The 12,548-nt window shown below is 51.2% G+C and overlaps 1 protein-coding gene across 1 annotated transcript in view; it reads right to left on the bottom strand.

Moving 5' to 3' along the window:
- Positions 1-1,813: 1,813 nt before the first annotated feature.
- Positions 1,814-12,548, bottom strand: part of KREMEN1 (kringle containing transmembrane protein 1) — a 72,683-nt gene continuing 61,948 nt past the window's right edge. The window contains exons 6-9 of the mRNA XM_049618968.1: positions 10,107-10,439; positions 8,881-9,039; positions 7,707-7,791; positions 1,814-5,998 (exon numbers count right to left, since the gene is read on the bottom strand). Of these exons, the coding sequence (XP_049474925.1) occupies positions 5,830-5,998; positions 7,707-7,791; positions 8,881-9,039; positions 10,107-10,439 (746 nt within the window). The 3' untranslated portion in view covers positions 1,814-5,829. The remainder of the gene's footprint in view (positions 5,999-7,706; positions 7,792-8,880; positions 9,040-10,106; positions 10,440-12,548) is intronic.

Below are 12,548 nucleotides of genomic sequence, written 5' to 3'. Positions count from 1 at the left end.
AACTTCAGCGAGCACTGACATTATTTAGGAAGCTTCCCAGGGATTCTGACTCAGCAGGTGGGGCCCAGTAACCTGCATTTTGGACAAGTACATCAGGGATTCTGAGGCAAGTGATCCAGGCAGGTTTCGAGAGACACATCTGCTCATGTTCTTTTGTTGGACTGGCCGGTGCCTCCTTTTCTTGTAGCCAGGACCGGCTGGGGCGGGGACCTTACCTGGCAAAGCACCTCCTAAGATTTTGGAACTGAGGCTCATACAACCAGCAGTGTGTGCCTGTGCCTGAACCAGTCAGGTCAGAAACTTGGCTTTGGGGGTTGCCCCCTCTCCTGCCCCGCCAACCCCCCACCCTGGTCCTGCCCTCGACCCTGGGTCCTGCCCAGCCTCCTCCTCATCTGCCTGTGCTCTGAGACACTGTCCTCAGCAGCCTTCTGGAATGGCCTCAGACACACCCCAGGAGGTTGTCTGTACCCACTTTTCCGTGGACTGTGCTCCCTGGACCTGACCCTCCGTGCGTCTCAGGCTGCCTCAGTGTCCCATAGGGCCCTCACTCGACTTAGTCCAGACAGAACTCAGCTTGTTTTCTCTCACACCTGGTGCCACGGTCAATCTTTACCTCAAAAACTGAACCCTCTCCCCTCCCCTCAGCCCCCAGTCAGAATCCTTGGGCATCATTTTTGTTCTTAATCTCCCACCTCCATTCTAGAGTAACAGCTACCACTTTCTGAAAACAAACTATAGGTAATAACTCATTCCGACTCTATGAGGTACATGCTGTGATTGTTCCCAGCTGACAGATGAGAAGGTAGGCACACAGAGCTGGGTCAGTGGCCCAAGGTCATGTGGTAAGTGGTGGGGTTGGGGTGTGAGCCTCAGGCCCTGGCCGATGGGTATGGCGTGCTGTCTCTCAGCCTGGAGCCTCCCCTCCATCCACAGCCCTCTGCATCTGTCGTCTGGACCTGTGTCTGTCCGAGCCTCCCGATTGGCCTCCTTGCCCTTGGCCTTACCCCACTACAACTGTTTTTCCTTATTCAAGTAGGAAATGGTTCTAAACTGGGAATCTGATGTCATCCCTCTGCCAAAACCCTTCAAAGGCTGCCTGTTTCACATTCCCTGGCCGCGGCGAATGAATGGTGGGAGCTGAGTCCCGGCAGGCCGGCTCCAGGTCTGGGCTCTCAACTCCTGCCCCGGCCCCTCTCTCAGCCTGTCTCCTCACCAGCGAAACAGGGATGACAGCACCCACCAAACGGCTGCTAGGGTGTGTGCAGCGCCGGACGGGAGCACACGGCTCCTACATAGAGCTCCTACCGGGACTGTTAAAAAGAAGGGGAGGGGGGAAGGACCGTTGCTCTGAAAGGCGAGATGAAATCCACACGAGATATCACTACATAAGCAGTTTACATACATTTCTCACTTAATCCTCATAACCTTTTGAGACATACATACGATGCCATTTTACAGAAGGAGAAGCTGAGGCCAAGGAGTGGACTGACGGAACCAAGGTCAATTCAAACCTGGGTCTTTCTGTGCGCAAAGCCCGTTGGTCTCCCCGTGGCCTGCCCCCGATTCCGAGGTGCGGTATGTTGATGTGGAATTCTAACTCCGTCAGGTCTGGCTGGCTGAAGATCCACTGTGGGTCAAAGCTATGATGACACCTGAGGAAATCTGGAACCACTAACAGGAGAAACTGAGCAAACGGTGAGGCCTGGCATTTGCGTGGACCTCGGAAAAGCACACAGTCTGCCAGCAGGGCCACCCGCCTCGTTCCAAGGTGCTGGGGGCACCCCTGTAAAAACGACATGCTAGGGGGCCCATCGCTGTTTCTACAACAGTGAGAATATTTATTTTCTCCAGACAGTAAAAATAACATTTTTCTCTCTTTTGTAAAAGTTAAGTACCATTACATTCCATTTTCTTAAATAACAAAATCCTAAAAATATATATTAAATTGTATACAGTGCGTCACACTTCATCTTATATTTTAAAATACATGATGTTTCTATTTTATTCTCAAAGTTGCATATTAAGAGCATATTTACAAATAAAGCCTTGTCATCCAGAGTCAAGATCCCTGCGGGAAGGTGAGTCTGGATGTGGGCAGGTCTTGACGCTGCGTGAACCCCAAAATGGCAGCTCCCTGTGCGGGAAGGGAAAGGGTCCCCCACTGTGTGCTCCTGAAGACACATCCTTTCTGAAGCAGATTTACCTCAGACTTTCCTCCACTCCCCACTTCTGCCTTGTTGAGTATGTTTGACTTGGCAAGACAGAAGCCTGTGACATGGGCTCTGCTGGGGTCTGCAGGCAGCAGGTGAGGCCCCTCGTCACCCCTGAGCTGTCCAGTCTGAGGGGAGGCAGCTGCAGCTGGAAGGTTTAAGAAATACCCCGCGCCAGGGCAGCTAAGCTGAGAGACCTGGCCAGGAGGTAGAACAGTGAGGAAGGTAAACAAAGACACCAGAGGAAACAATCACGAAGTTAAAAGTTCCCAAGGTAGTAACAAAAGCAGACATCAAACACCAAACAGGAGATCCGAAACCCAAGAGGGTGGGGGTTGACTGGGCTGTGGGGTGGGGTGGGGAGCTGGCTGGGCTCTGGGAGACCTGGATGGCCTCATCAGACAAGGGAGATGGGATCTCGGAGGCCATCCACTGATAAGTGCTCGTGAAGATCAAGTGCCCAGGATGCGCGGGGCTTGGCGATGGCCTACGAGCCCTGCTGGTGCGTCAAGACGGCCTCGTGGGATCCTGAGGGGGTCAGGCCAGCTCCTGCCCTGGGCTGACAATGGGGCGAGTGGGTAGGGTTGTATGGGTTTGGCCTGAGGGCCAGAACAGCTGTACTTGTTAGTGCTTTGATCTTTGTGGGTTTCTGGCCGATGGGAGTCTTGAGCCAGAACCCACACTGAAGAAGTCACAGCAGCCTGGTTACCTTGCTCACGCCCAGAAAGAGGCCTCAACCCTGTCCTGACAAAGGGGATGTGGAGGAGACACCTGGGGTTCATGCCTACACCTCCTCTGTTCTGCAAGTAATTGGACACTTGGGGAAGAACATGGGGCGCCATGTGCCTTCCAGAGGGGCCAAGGACACTGTGAAAGGCGGCTAAGAGACCAGAGATCAGGTTCACAACTGGCTGCGGTGCATTTACCACGGAGGCCTCAAGATCAGCTACCGGCAGAGCTCCCTCCCTGGTCCCGCAGTAAAGGGGTGAGGAGGGCACACAGGCCCAGAGGCCCTGTTACAGCCTCTTCCTCCTTCCCTCTATCACCTCAGGGCACAGGGTCTGGGCAGGATGCTTTCAAAGCGGCAGCCGTGGTGGTCCCCAAAGCCCCTCCCCTTCCTCTTGCATAATCTGCGTGTGATCCTTTCTCAGGGGCATGCTTTTCAACCCCTCCCATCTCCACTTTCTCTCCAAAGTACAGATCTTTCCAGATCAAGTATAGGCCTCCTACCGTGCTCCTGGAAGCATCCCTCACTTCCTCTGGGACAATTTATTTCTCAGGTATTTACTTAGCCACAGGGGACCCTCTGTGGGGTGTTGCTGACAGGTTCCAACCAGGGCCAGGGCTGAGGCTGAGGTGTTTATGGAGGTTCGGCCTGGGACAATTTATGGCCTCTCCCCCAGCGCTGTCCTGAGGCTGGTTTGGGTTTCCTGGGGCTGCTCCCTGGACAGTAAGTTGATCCTGCTGGCAATGGGCTGTGCCAGGACCAGCAGGAAGGAGGTCACTGGGGCGTCACCAGCACTTCCTGGGACTCCGAACGGGCTGCTCCAGCTGCAGACTCAGACAACACACTGGCTGTGTAAGGTGGGCAGGGTGGGTGGCAGGGCCCACGGGATGCCCCAAAGGCCAACGGCCACAGGAAGCCCTAGGCAGCTGAACAACTGCCGTTTGGCCAGGCACCCCCCTCCAGGGGCTAAATTCCACATTCCCTTTGTGCTATCAGTGGATCTATTCAGGGCACAGGGCCCTTTGTGACTGCATACACCTGACACTTGGTTCAGAGGAGATTCCGCGACAGCCGGGAATAGCTTAGAGGGGAGACTGCACATGTCAGTGTATTTCCAGTTGTGTGGGACAGGCCTCTCCCTGCAGACCCAGAGGCCTGTGGACAGCTGCTCCCGGGTAATTATCCTTTCCAGATCAAAGTGTGAAGACAGCATCAAGCAGCTCCGTGCCTGCCACAGGCCTGACCCGGTACCTGGGGCAGCGCCCCTGCCCTCCTGTGGACACACTGCCCCATTCCCCCCTTCTCGTGCCCCTATGCTGGCCGGGTCCCAACATCTCCCCTGGTTGCCGGGTGTCATGTCGCCCTGCAGACACCTCCCAGCTGGCCCCACACGGTCCTCGGCCTTTCTGGGAGCAGCCAGGTACACAGATGGGTTGCCAGCATGGCGGAACCCCAGGAAAGGCCACAGCAGGCAGTAGCTTAGGGATTTGAGAGAGGTGGGCAAAGTGCTCCGAAGAGAGAACTGTGAGGCCAGAGGCCCAGGTGCCGCTGGGAGAGTCACGCTCTGACAATCGCCCAGGCCTGGCCCTCAGAGGCATGGGCTGCTCTTCTCAGCTGCTGCTGACAAAGCCTACTTTTGGACGGATGCGGGGGACTTCTAAGCTGGAGAAGGCTCTTGCTCTCAACCGGCAGCCACTGCAGCTGCACCCGTCAATCTTAGGAGGCCTACCTTCGGAGGGTCTCCGGCCCCCAAAGCCTCCCTATCTCAGCCCTCATGCCACTCCCAGCAACTCCCTTCCCCATCTGAAGGTCTGGGTAGTGCGAGGCCAGGGGCAAGAGCCCTCTCCCTGCCCACTGAGCTTTTCCAGAACTGCCCTCTGTCCCCATAAGAAGGGACAGAGAGGGCCTCAGAGAGCGCAGGCTGCCTGCTGTTTTTTCATCTTCTTTTAAGACGAGGGACGCTCAAAGGAGGGACTGCTGGCGCCTGGGTCGCACTTAATGCTGTCTAAAGGCTAAGCCCCATACTGAACTGAGAGAATCGCAGAGAGACGGGGCCTGGCTCAAGTTCCACAGGACCGTGAGCTGCTCAGGGGCAAGGTCAGGTCATCTAATACAATGAGGAGTCACTGAGCACCTATAAAAGCTTTCCGTAGAGCCGACATGGATGTTTTATACAACCGTCTGCAGGCTTGCTCTGCTGATCACCAGGCCAAGGAAAGAAGCTGTAGAGAGAAGCCCGTGTGTGGCAGGTGGCACGTTTGACGTGATTTGGGGTCAATTCCCAGGCTCTCCCAGGTTGGAGGAGGCCCATCCTCATTCAGCACCCAACGAGCTAGGCCCCAGAGTCAGCACAGAGCACAGGCCCTCTTTATGCTTTGGGGTGCTAATGCCCAGGAGTACAGGACCAAGCCAGTCCCCAAGAGAACCTCAGAATTCTCCGTCTTAAACCATAAAGACCAGGAGAAAGCGATTTGTGAGGACAAAACAGAGAAGAAGCAAGCAAGACTCAGCATACACTACACCTACCCACCACCCTACGGTTGTCTAGAAGGTACCTGAGCCCAGTGCTAGACACAACCATCTCTGCCATCACAGCCCCTCTGTCCTGACACCCCCATTCCTAGATGAGAGAGACAGAGGTACAGGGAAGGCCCAGACCCCGGGACCTTGAGTCTCTCTCCTAAGTGCAGTGATGAAGCAGGGCGAGTCCAGGCTACGCCTGCCCCTGCAGCAAGGTGTCCCTTCCCGGTTCGGTTCGTAGGATGGCGTTCCTGCCGAGGCTGACAGAGAGGCCAAGGGAGAGGCAGGGAGAGTCGCTCAGAGGAAACCACGGGTCCCCAGTGGCCTTGATCTCAGAGGGACCTCGTGTCCTGGGCATGGTGAAGGGAGCTTTTAGTCACTCACAAGAGGATTACGGTCATCTTGTTGACTCTGACCCTTAAGCTTCTTCTTAAAGATGGAAATCGAAGTAGAAGGCTCATAAAAAATGGTCCAGATTTCCCCCGACGTCCCTGGCTGACGACAATCCCTAAGGTCCCTTGAAGCAGGAACACGATGGGATCTGTCAAACAAAAACAACTTAATATTTCAAGAAGAACACGACAAAGCACCCAAAACAACTTACTGTCTCCTGAGATACCTGTACTTTCGAAATGGGACAATGAGTGAGGTGAGGCCTCAGGAAAGACCTAACAGATGCCTGTTGGAGGTCTGAAGGCCTATTGTGTGAATGAAATGTGTCCCGTGGGATGGAAATGCAGCAGCACAGATTCCAGCTCATATAACAAAGAACTTTCTAACTGGAAGAGCTATTCAAATCTGGAAGGGGCTGGCCTGAGACATTATGAGTTTTCAAATTCATTCTTTCTTTCTTTCTTTCTTTCTTTCTTTCTTTCTTTCTTTCTTTCTCTCTTTCCTTTCTTTCCTTTCCTTCTCTCTCTCTTTTTCTTTTTCTTTTTTAAATAGAACATTTCTTCAATGATATTTATCTGGAAGCCCACCTAGTTAAAACAAGAGAAAGCCAAAATCTCTGAAGCAGGTCCTGCCTTATTGCCAACACGTGCCCTTGTCCCCATGTCAGCCCCCAGGGCTGCCTGCTAGGGAAGCTGCAGAGGGACCCCAGTGTCACAAGGGAGTCAGACATGTGCTTTAGGGCCTGGGTGTGTGGCAGAGTGCTGGGCCCTACAGAAAGCTTCCTGCTCTCTTGCTGCACCTGAGAGGCTTTCCCAGACCATGTGAATTGCGACTTACAAAAAAGATATGTATAGATATAGATATAGAGATAGATATAGATATAGACATGTATATATATGCATATATATAATATTATATATAAATTATATACAAATTATATTATATCTCTTATTATATATGAGAGTGAACTCAGTAAACATTAAAAAAGACATTGTTTCCACTGAAAAATGTGAGGTACAGGGTACAGAGGCCTACAAGGGCAGCCTTCACAAAGCAATGGAGGAGCCAGCATATCAAAACTTCTGTGGTGGAGGGCAAGTGAGAAGGTCAGGACAAGGGTGGCTTTTATAAGACACCAATGGTCAGGAAAGGCCTTGAAATAGAGCCTGTATATCAGTTATAGCTCAATAAAACCGGTGGGGGAAAAAAGGAGCAAGCCTGGCCTGGGAGCTACAGGAAAGACAGAGTCTAGCAAAAGTCAGAGCTCTTCTCTGTAAGTACACAAACATCAGTAGCATGAATAATTGCCTCCTTTCCTGGAAGTCGGAACTGTTAAACCCAAGTAGCAAAGTAAGGGAAGGAAATATTTTTTTCCTTATTGGTCAGAACGGAAGGATCTCTTAAGTAATTGTTTTTAAATAATTATGAAGCAATACATAATAAAATATTAGGATTCTCCTCCTAAGGATGTTTCCTAATTTCTAGAAGGCATTAGGAAATATGAGTGAGAGTGTTTTAGAAATCTTTGCTCTTATGTGAAGATTTTTTTAAGGGGCCAGCACAAGCCAAAAATTGGAAATTGTTGCTTTTTATGCCCAGACTGTTTCAATCCTCCTTGAAATCATATCCCTTGAATCAGGAGCAAACACGATCCCTCAAACCTCAGTGAGATTTGTCCAGTTGTACATTTCACTTTACAGAGAATGAGGAATGTGTACTGACTTATGTTGCCTTAGGACTAAGGGCTTTGGAATCATGTTCTGATATTACAATTGCTCCCAGACAAATGAAGCGCAGCATAAAAGGAGTTCAGAGCCTTCCCTTCCCGGAATCAGGCAACTTTCTATCATACTCACTTGAATGTGACATGCAGAAGTATCTTTGCTACAATGGCCGTGACTGTAAGGATGAGAAGGGTTGCCAGGCCATATACTGTCCATCCTGCAAATATAAAAGACAGGGCTTATTGGACCCGTTTGAGCTCAGTTTTCAGAAGGAGGTCTGTTGGAAGCCACAAATGAACACTGGTAGCTCAGAAATGCAGGTGTGGCTGAGGAGCCCTCTGTAGGTGGGGGCAGCCACCAAACACAGCGGAGAGCTGGGCTGGCAAGGAGCCCCGGGCCTTCTGAGCACCTCGCCTTGCTCTCGAGCTCCCTCTTGGAGAGAAGCAGGCAGTGTGGGCCAGAGTGCATTCAACTTGGGAGTTGAAAGGAGTGATATACACTGTGTCTTTACCACTGGAATCACTGTGCAAACACAGATGAGTTACATAAACTCTTTGGGCATCAGTTTCCTTATCTGAGGAATGAGATGTGTGACCCGTGAAATCCTACCGGGATATAAAAACAAACAACGCAGAGCAAGCACTGGATGGACTCTCCTCCCTGACCTTCTAAGGGGGTCTGCAGGGGAAAACACCTAGGCTGGATAACTACTAACGGTAGGTACTTGGCACGTCTTCCAGCTCATAAAGGCTCCACCTTCCCTGGCAGAAGAGAATACAGAGTATGCCCCAACCAAGTTAGCCACTGTCTCTCTCCTGCATAACTTTTCTTCACAGCTCTTGTCACTATCTGACCTGTTATTTTGCTTCTTGTCTCTCTCTTCGCACTTACAGGCCATAGGAGGGCAGGGATGTTGACTGCCTACAACAGCGCCTGGCACCACTGAAGCGCTTACATATCTTTTGAATGAATGAATGAATGAATGAATGGAGCTCTTGTAAATGCCAGTGAATTTAGCGAGCTACAACTTGGAGCTCCAGAAGGATATTCTCCAAGTGAGAAAGTGATGGATTAGCTGATTAATCACAATGTACGAAGACACTCATGCTGGATCTTTGGAGGGGAGCACTTTCTCCTAAGGACCAAGGAATCAAGCTAATGAGAGAATGTCCCTCAAAGGCCAGGACCGTCACAGAGCCAGTACCCACAACCCGCCTCAGAAGAGTGCTCTTTCTCTAACTGCCAAAAGCACTGCCCTCAAGCCCTGTGGCTTCCATCCCCTTTGGTGGTATCTGGGAACTGCTACCTGGGACAGTCTGGGGTGGGTGGCTAGGGCTGGTGGTGATGACATAGAGGACTTTGGAGGACCGGGCTGCACTGACGCTGAGGTTGGCTTGCTCCGTGATCACCTCAGCCAGTGTCTGGTTGGCAGTGGGCCTCTCCTGTGGCAGCTCTTCCTTGACGGCTGGAAGATCAAAGGAATTAAGTGAGAAGAATGCTGATACAGACAACGGAGAACTCTGGAGGAGAAAATACTGGCTATGAGAAGGCGGGTTTTTTTCTAGTTCACCTCTGCGCGTAATTCTCTCCACTGACCCCACTGGCCCCAAAGCAGAACCTGTCAGGCTCTGGCCCAGAAAGTCACAGAAGGAAGGAGCTGTCAACTCCTACTATTTGACTGGTCTCTTTGAGGACACCTGAGCATGCTTTCTTGTTTTCCTTGCACCTCTGCAGCGATGGCACCCTCTTCCTAACTATTCACCCAAATCCTACCTGTTCTCAAGACTGTCCCACCTGAGGAGATGCCTCCTCCCTCTGAGTTCCTGTAGCACACACTGATTGATCTGTTCCTGACGCCCTCGGCATCCAGGACAACGACCAGGTCGCAGACACCCTTGTGTTTCTTGCGTGCTGGCAAAGAGATGTGCCTGGCATATGCATGTACACATCAGAGTCAGAGAATGGGGCTCCACCTTAGGAAGGCTTTTTTAAAAGTTATATTGGGCTTTTCCTGTGGTTCATTTTCTTTTTAAAGCTACGTTTATTTATTTATTTTTTTAGTAATCTCTACACTCCACAAAGGGCTCCAACTCATGACTCTGAGATCAAGAGTTGCATGTACTTCTGACGGAGCCAGGCAGGTGTCCCTTAGGAGGGTTTAAAGAAAGATGGGAAACTAGTCTTTTGGGATTGGTTAGGATATTGAAAGGCAGGAGGATGGACCAAATGACCTTTTTAAAGCCTTCTAATTCTATCAGTCTCAGCTCTTTCTTTCAGTTCTTCTTTCAACCCTGACATGAAAATTGTCATCCAAACAACTAAAGTAGCAAAATCGACAGGTGTTGCCTCTTTCCTGTATCATGAAGTGTACACAAATTTTGAAATAGGAGGTGGGAAAACCTGCAAATTGAGCCTGTAGCTCCTGACTCACAGCCCCAGTAAGACCTGACCGGGGCCCTCAGGTCACCACAGCGTGCAAGCGGAGCGTGAGGCACAGCCTGGAGGGCCCCGAAGAAGGCCGGGAAGGGTTACCTTGGTATAAGACAGCAAATCCCTGGGCTTGATTGATGCGATCAGAGAAGAAATACAAAATGATAAAATCCAGAGAGACGTTAAAGGACAGGGGTGGGCGGTTCCTCCCATTGAAACGGACCAGGACACGGTGGGTGTAGCCGTCCAGCAGCTCCACCATGTCTGCGGAATCCCTGATGTCGAACAAGGTGAAGTTGAAGTGGATGTGAGAGGCTCCTGGAACCCGGATGGTCCAGTAGCAGACCCTCCCCGTGGCGTAGGTATCGGGAAAGTCAGGGGAATAGACCACCGCGGTCATGGCCGAGTAGTTCCCGCCGCAGGCACCAACGAGAGCTGTGGAAGACACAAGGACACTGGCCCTCAGCCTGGGGCTCAGCCACAGTTACAAACAAAACTCTTCCTAACTAATGTGATCCAGTTTGGGACATTGTTTTTTGTCTACAAGACCAGACTGTCTTAGGTTTCAGGATCAAATCACAGAATGAATCGCTTAAACCCTGAACAAATGACTTTAGAGGGTTTTGGTTGTTCTTTTTTTTTTTTTTTTTTGCCCAGGAGGCTTTAGAATTAGCACACAGCACAGTGAGCACAGAGGCTCGGCCTACGTGGGGGCAGGACTGGAGTCAGAGAGTCTAGGTTCGGGACCAGCTGGGCGATGTGATCCCGGGGGCTGCACTTCACTTCTAGAACTCTGCCTCTCTCGTTTGGAGGATGGAGAGACCACCACCTGTTCCTGTATCACACGGATGCGTGAGGACAGATGAGACGAAGCACATGAATATGCTGGGGCCTCTTTGGCAGGGCAGGCACGTGATGAACTAAAGTCGTAAAAAGAGAAGGGCTTTACAGCTGCTCGGGCACTCCTGATACCTTAGGGGTGCAATGCTCACGTGAGGGTCCACACATTTATCAAGCAGGAGAAAACCGGCCCAAGATGTGACTTTCTGCACAGGGGAAATACTCGGTTCTGATTACTCTGTACTAAGCACATTTGGTTTCTCTGGACTCCCCTTTGGGGTTGGCGAATTCTCGGAAGGGGATACAACCACTTCACTGTATCTGAATGAGTGAAGTGTAAATGAGATCCTGGAAATGAAAGTCCCTGAGATGGAGTGTACGACTGGGATTTAAAAAGCAGGCTTAGGGGGAGTCCCACTTCCCTTCAGTATGTAGAAAGCAGTAAGAGAATGCTGCTCCCATCCGGACAACGAGAAAAAGCTCAAAACTCTTCCTTATACCATCAGAAAGCTGAAGTGTCAAGACCACCAAGAGAAGTGACCTCTAAAAAGTAAGAAGTCCTTCTGAGGAGAGTCGGGGCACACAAAGTGTTTCTTTTTTTTTTTTTTTTTTAATGTTTATTTGTGTGTGAGAGAGACAGACAGACAGACACAGTGTGAGCGGGGGAGGGGCAGAGAGAGAGGAAGACACAGAATCCAAAGCAGGCTCCAGGCTCTGAGCTGCCAGCACACAGCCCAACGTGGGGCTCGAACTCACAGACTGTGAGATCGTGACCTGAGCCGAAGTCAGATGCTTAACCGACTGAGCCACCCAGGTGCCCAAAGTATTTCATTTTTAACAGGGCATGAGAGGAAGAGGTGACCACCAAAAAAAAAAAAAAAAAAAGCAAGTAAGATGAAAGGAGCTAAAATGTTGCGCGTGGGCTAGCCTCTCAGTCTAGAATGAGCAGGGGCCCCAGACACAGTGGGAATCTGCACTCACTTGCAAGCAGTTCTGAGTAGACCCTCACCCAGTGCCCACAAGAATGACTGGGGTAGGGAAGGAGGCCAGAGTCCCCCTTGGTGGCACTTGTACAGAAATGATCACTGCTGTTGGCGGACAGGTGTGAAACATTGCCAGCTTCCTAGACCCTCCTCTCAAAAGAGGCAAAAGCCTCAAGCTGCTGCAAACCCTCTTGCTCCCAGGGCCACTGGAGGGGCAGAAGCAAAACCTGTTTGCCTCAGTGGAGGGAACAGGAAACTCCCTCCTTTCTGCCAGAGTAACCAGGCAAAGACCCACTGCTTCTGAGGGAAAAGCAGAGGCAAAGGCATCAGCCCCCGGCTGCCTTGAGCCCCCAGATCCTGCACCAATGCAAAGCAGAGGTCTGCTGCCCCTGAGAGATGGGATTCAAACAAGGCAGTGTTTGACTGCTGGCAAGAGAGGGGGTGTGTGGGAATGCTGAAAAGGCCCCACCTCTGAGGCCCAGTAATGTCCTGTCTAAGACTATGTATGAAGTAGGAGGGCAGGAACCCCCTCAGCTCACCACTAGCATAGCACCAAGTAATAAGCAACAGCAGTCTGCCATTGAGGGAGGGGAAAGAGGGTAAAGAAAGATCCCTTCTGTGGCAAAGGTATGTAGAAGCTACTCAAATCTGAGGAAGGAACAGAAACACTGAAAAAAACCCCAAAAACCCAAAACCCACTGGTATCCCAGGCTCCACACTA

The sequence above is a fragment of the Panthera uncia genome (assembly GCF_023721935.1).
Source record: "Panthera uncia isolate 11264 chromosome D3 unlocalized genomic scaffold, Puncia_PCG_1.0 HiC_scaffold_8, whole genome shotgun sequence".
Lineage (NCBI taxonomy): Eukaryota > Metazoa > Chordata > Mammalia > Carnivora > Felidae > Panthera > Panthera uncia.
Note: the sequence above shows the minus strand (reverse complement) of the source record. Positions and strands in the feature narration are given on the sequence as shown.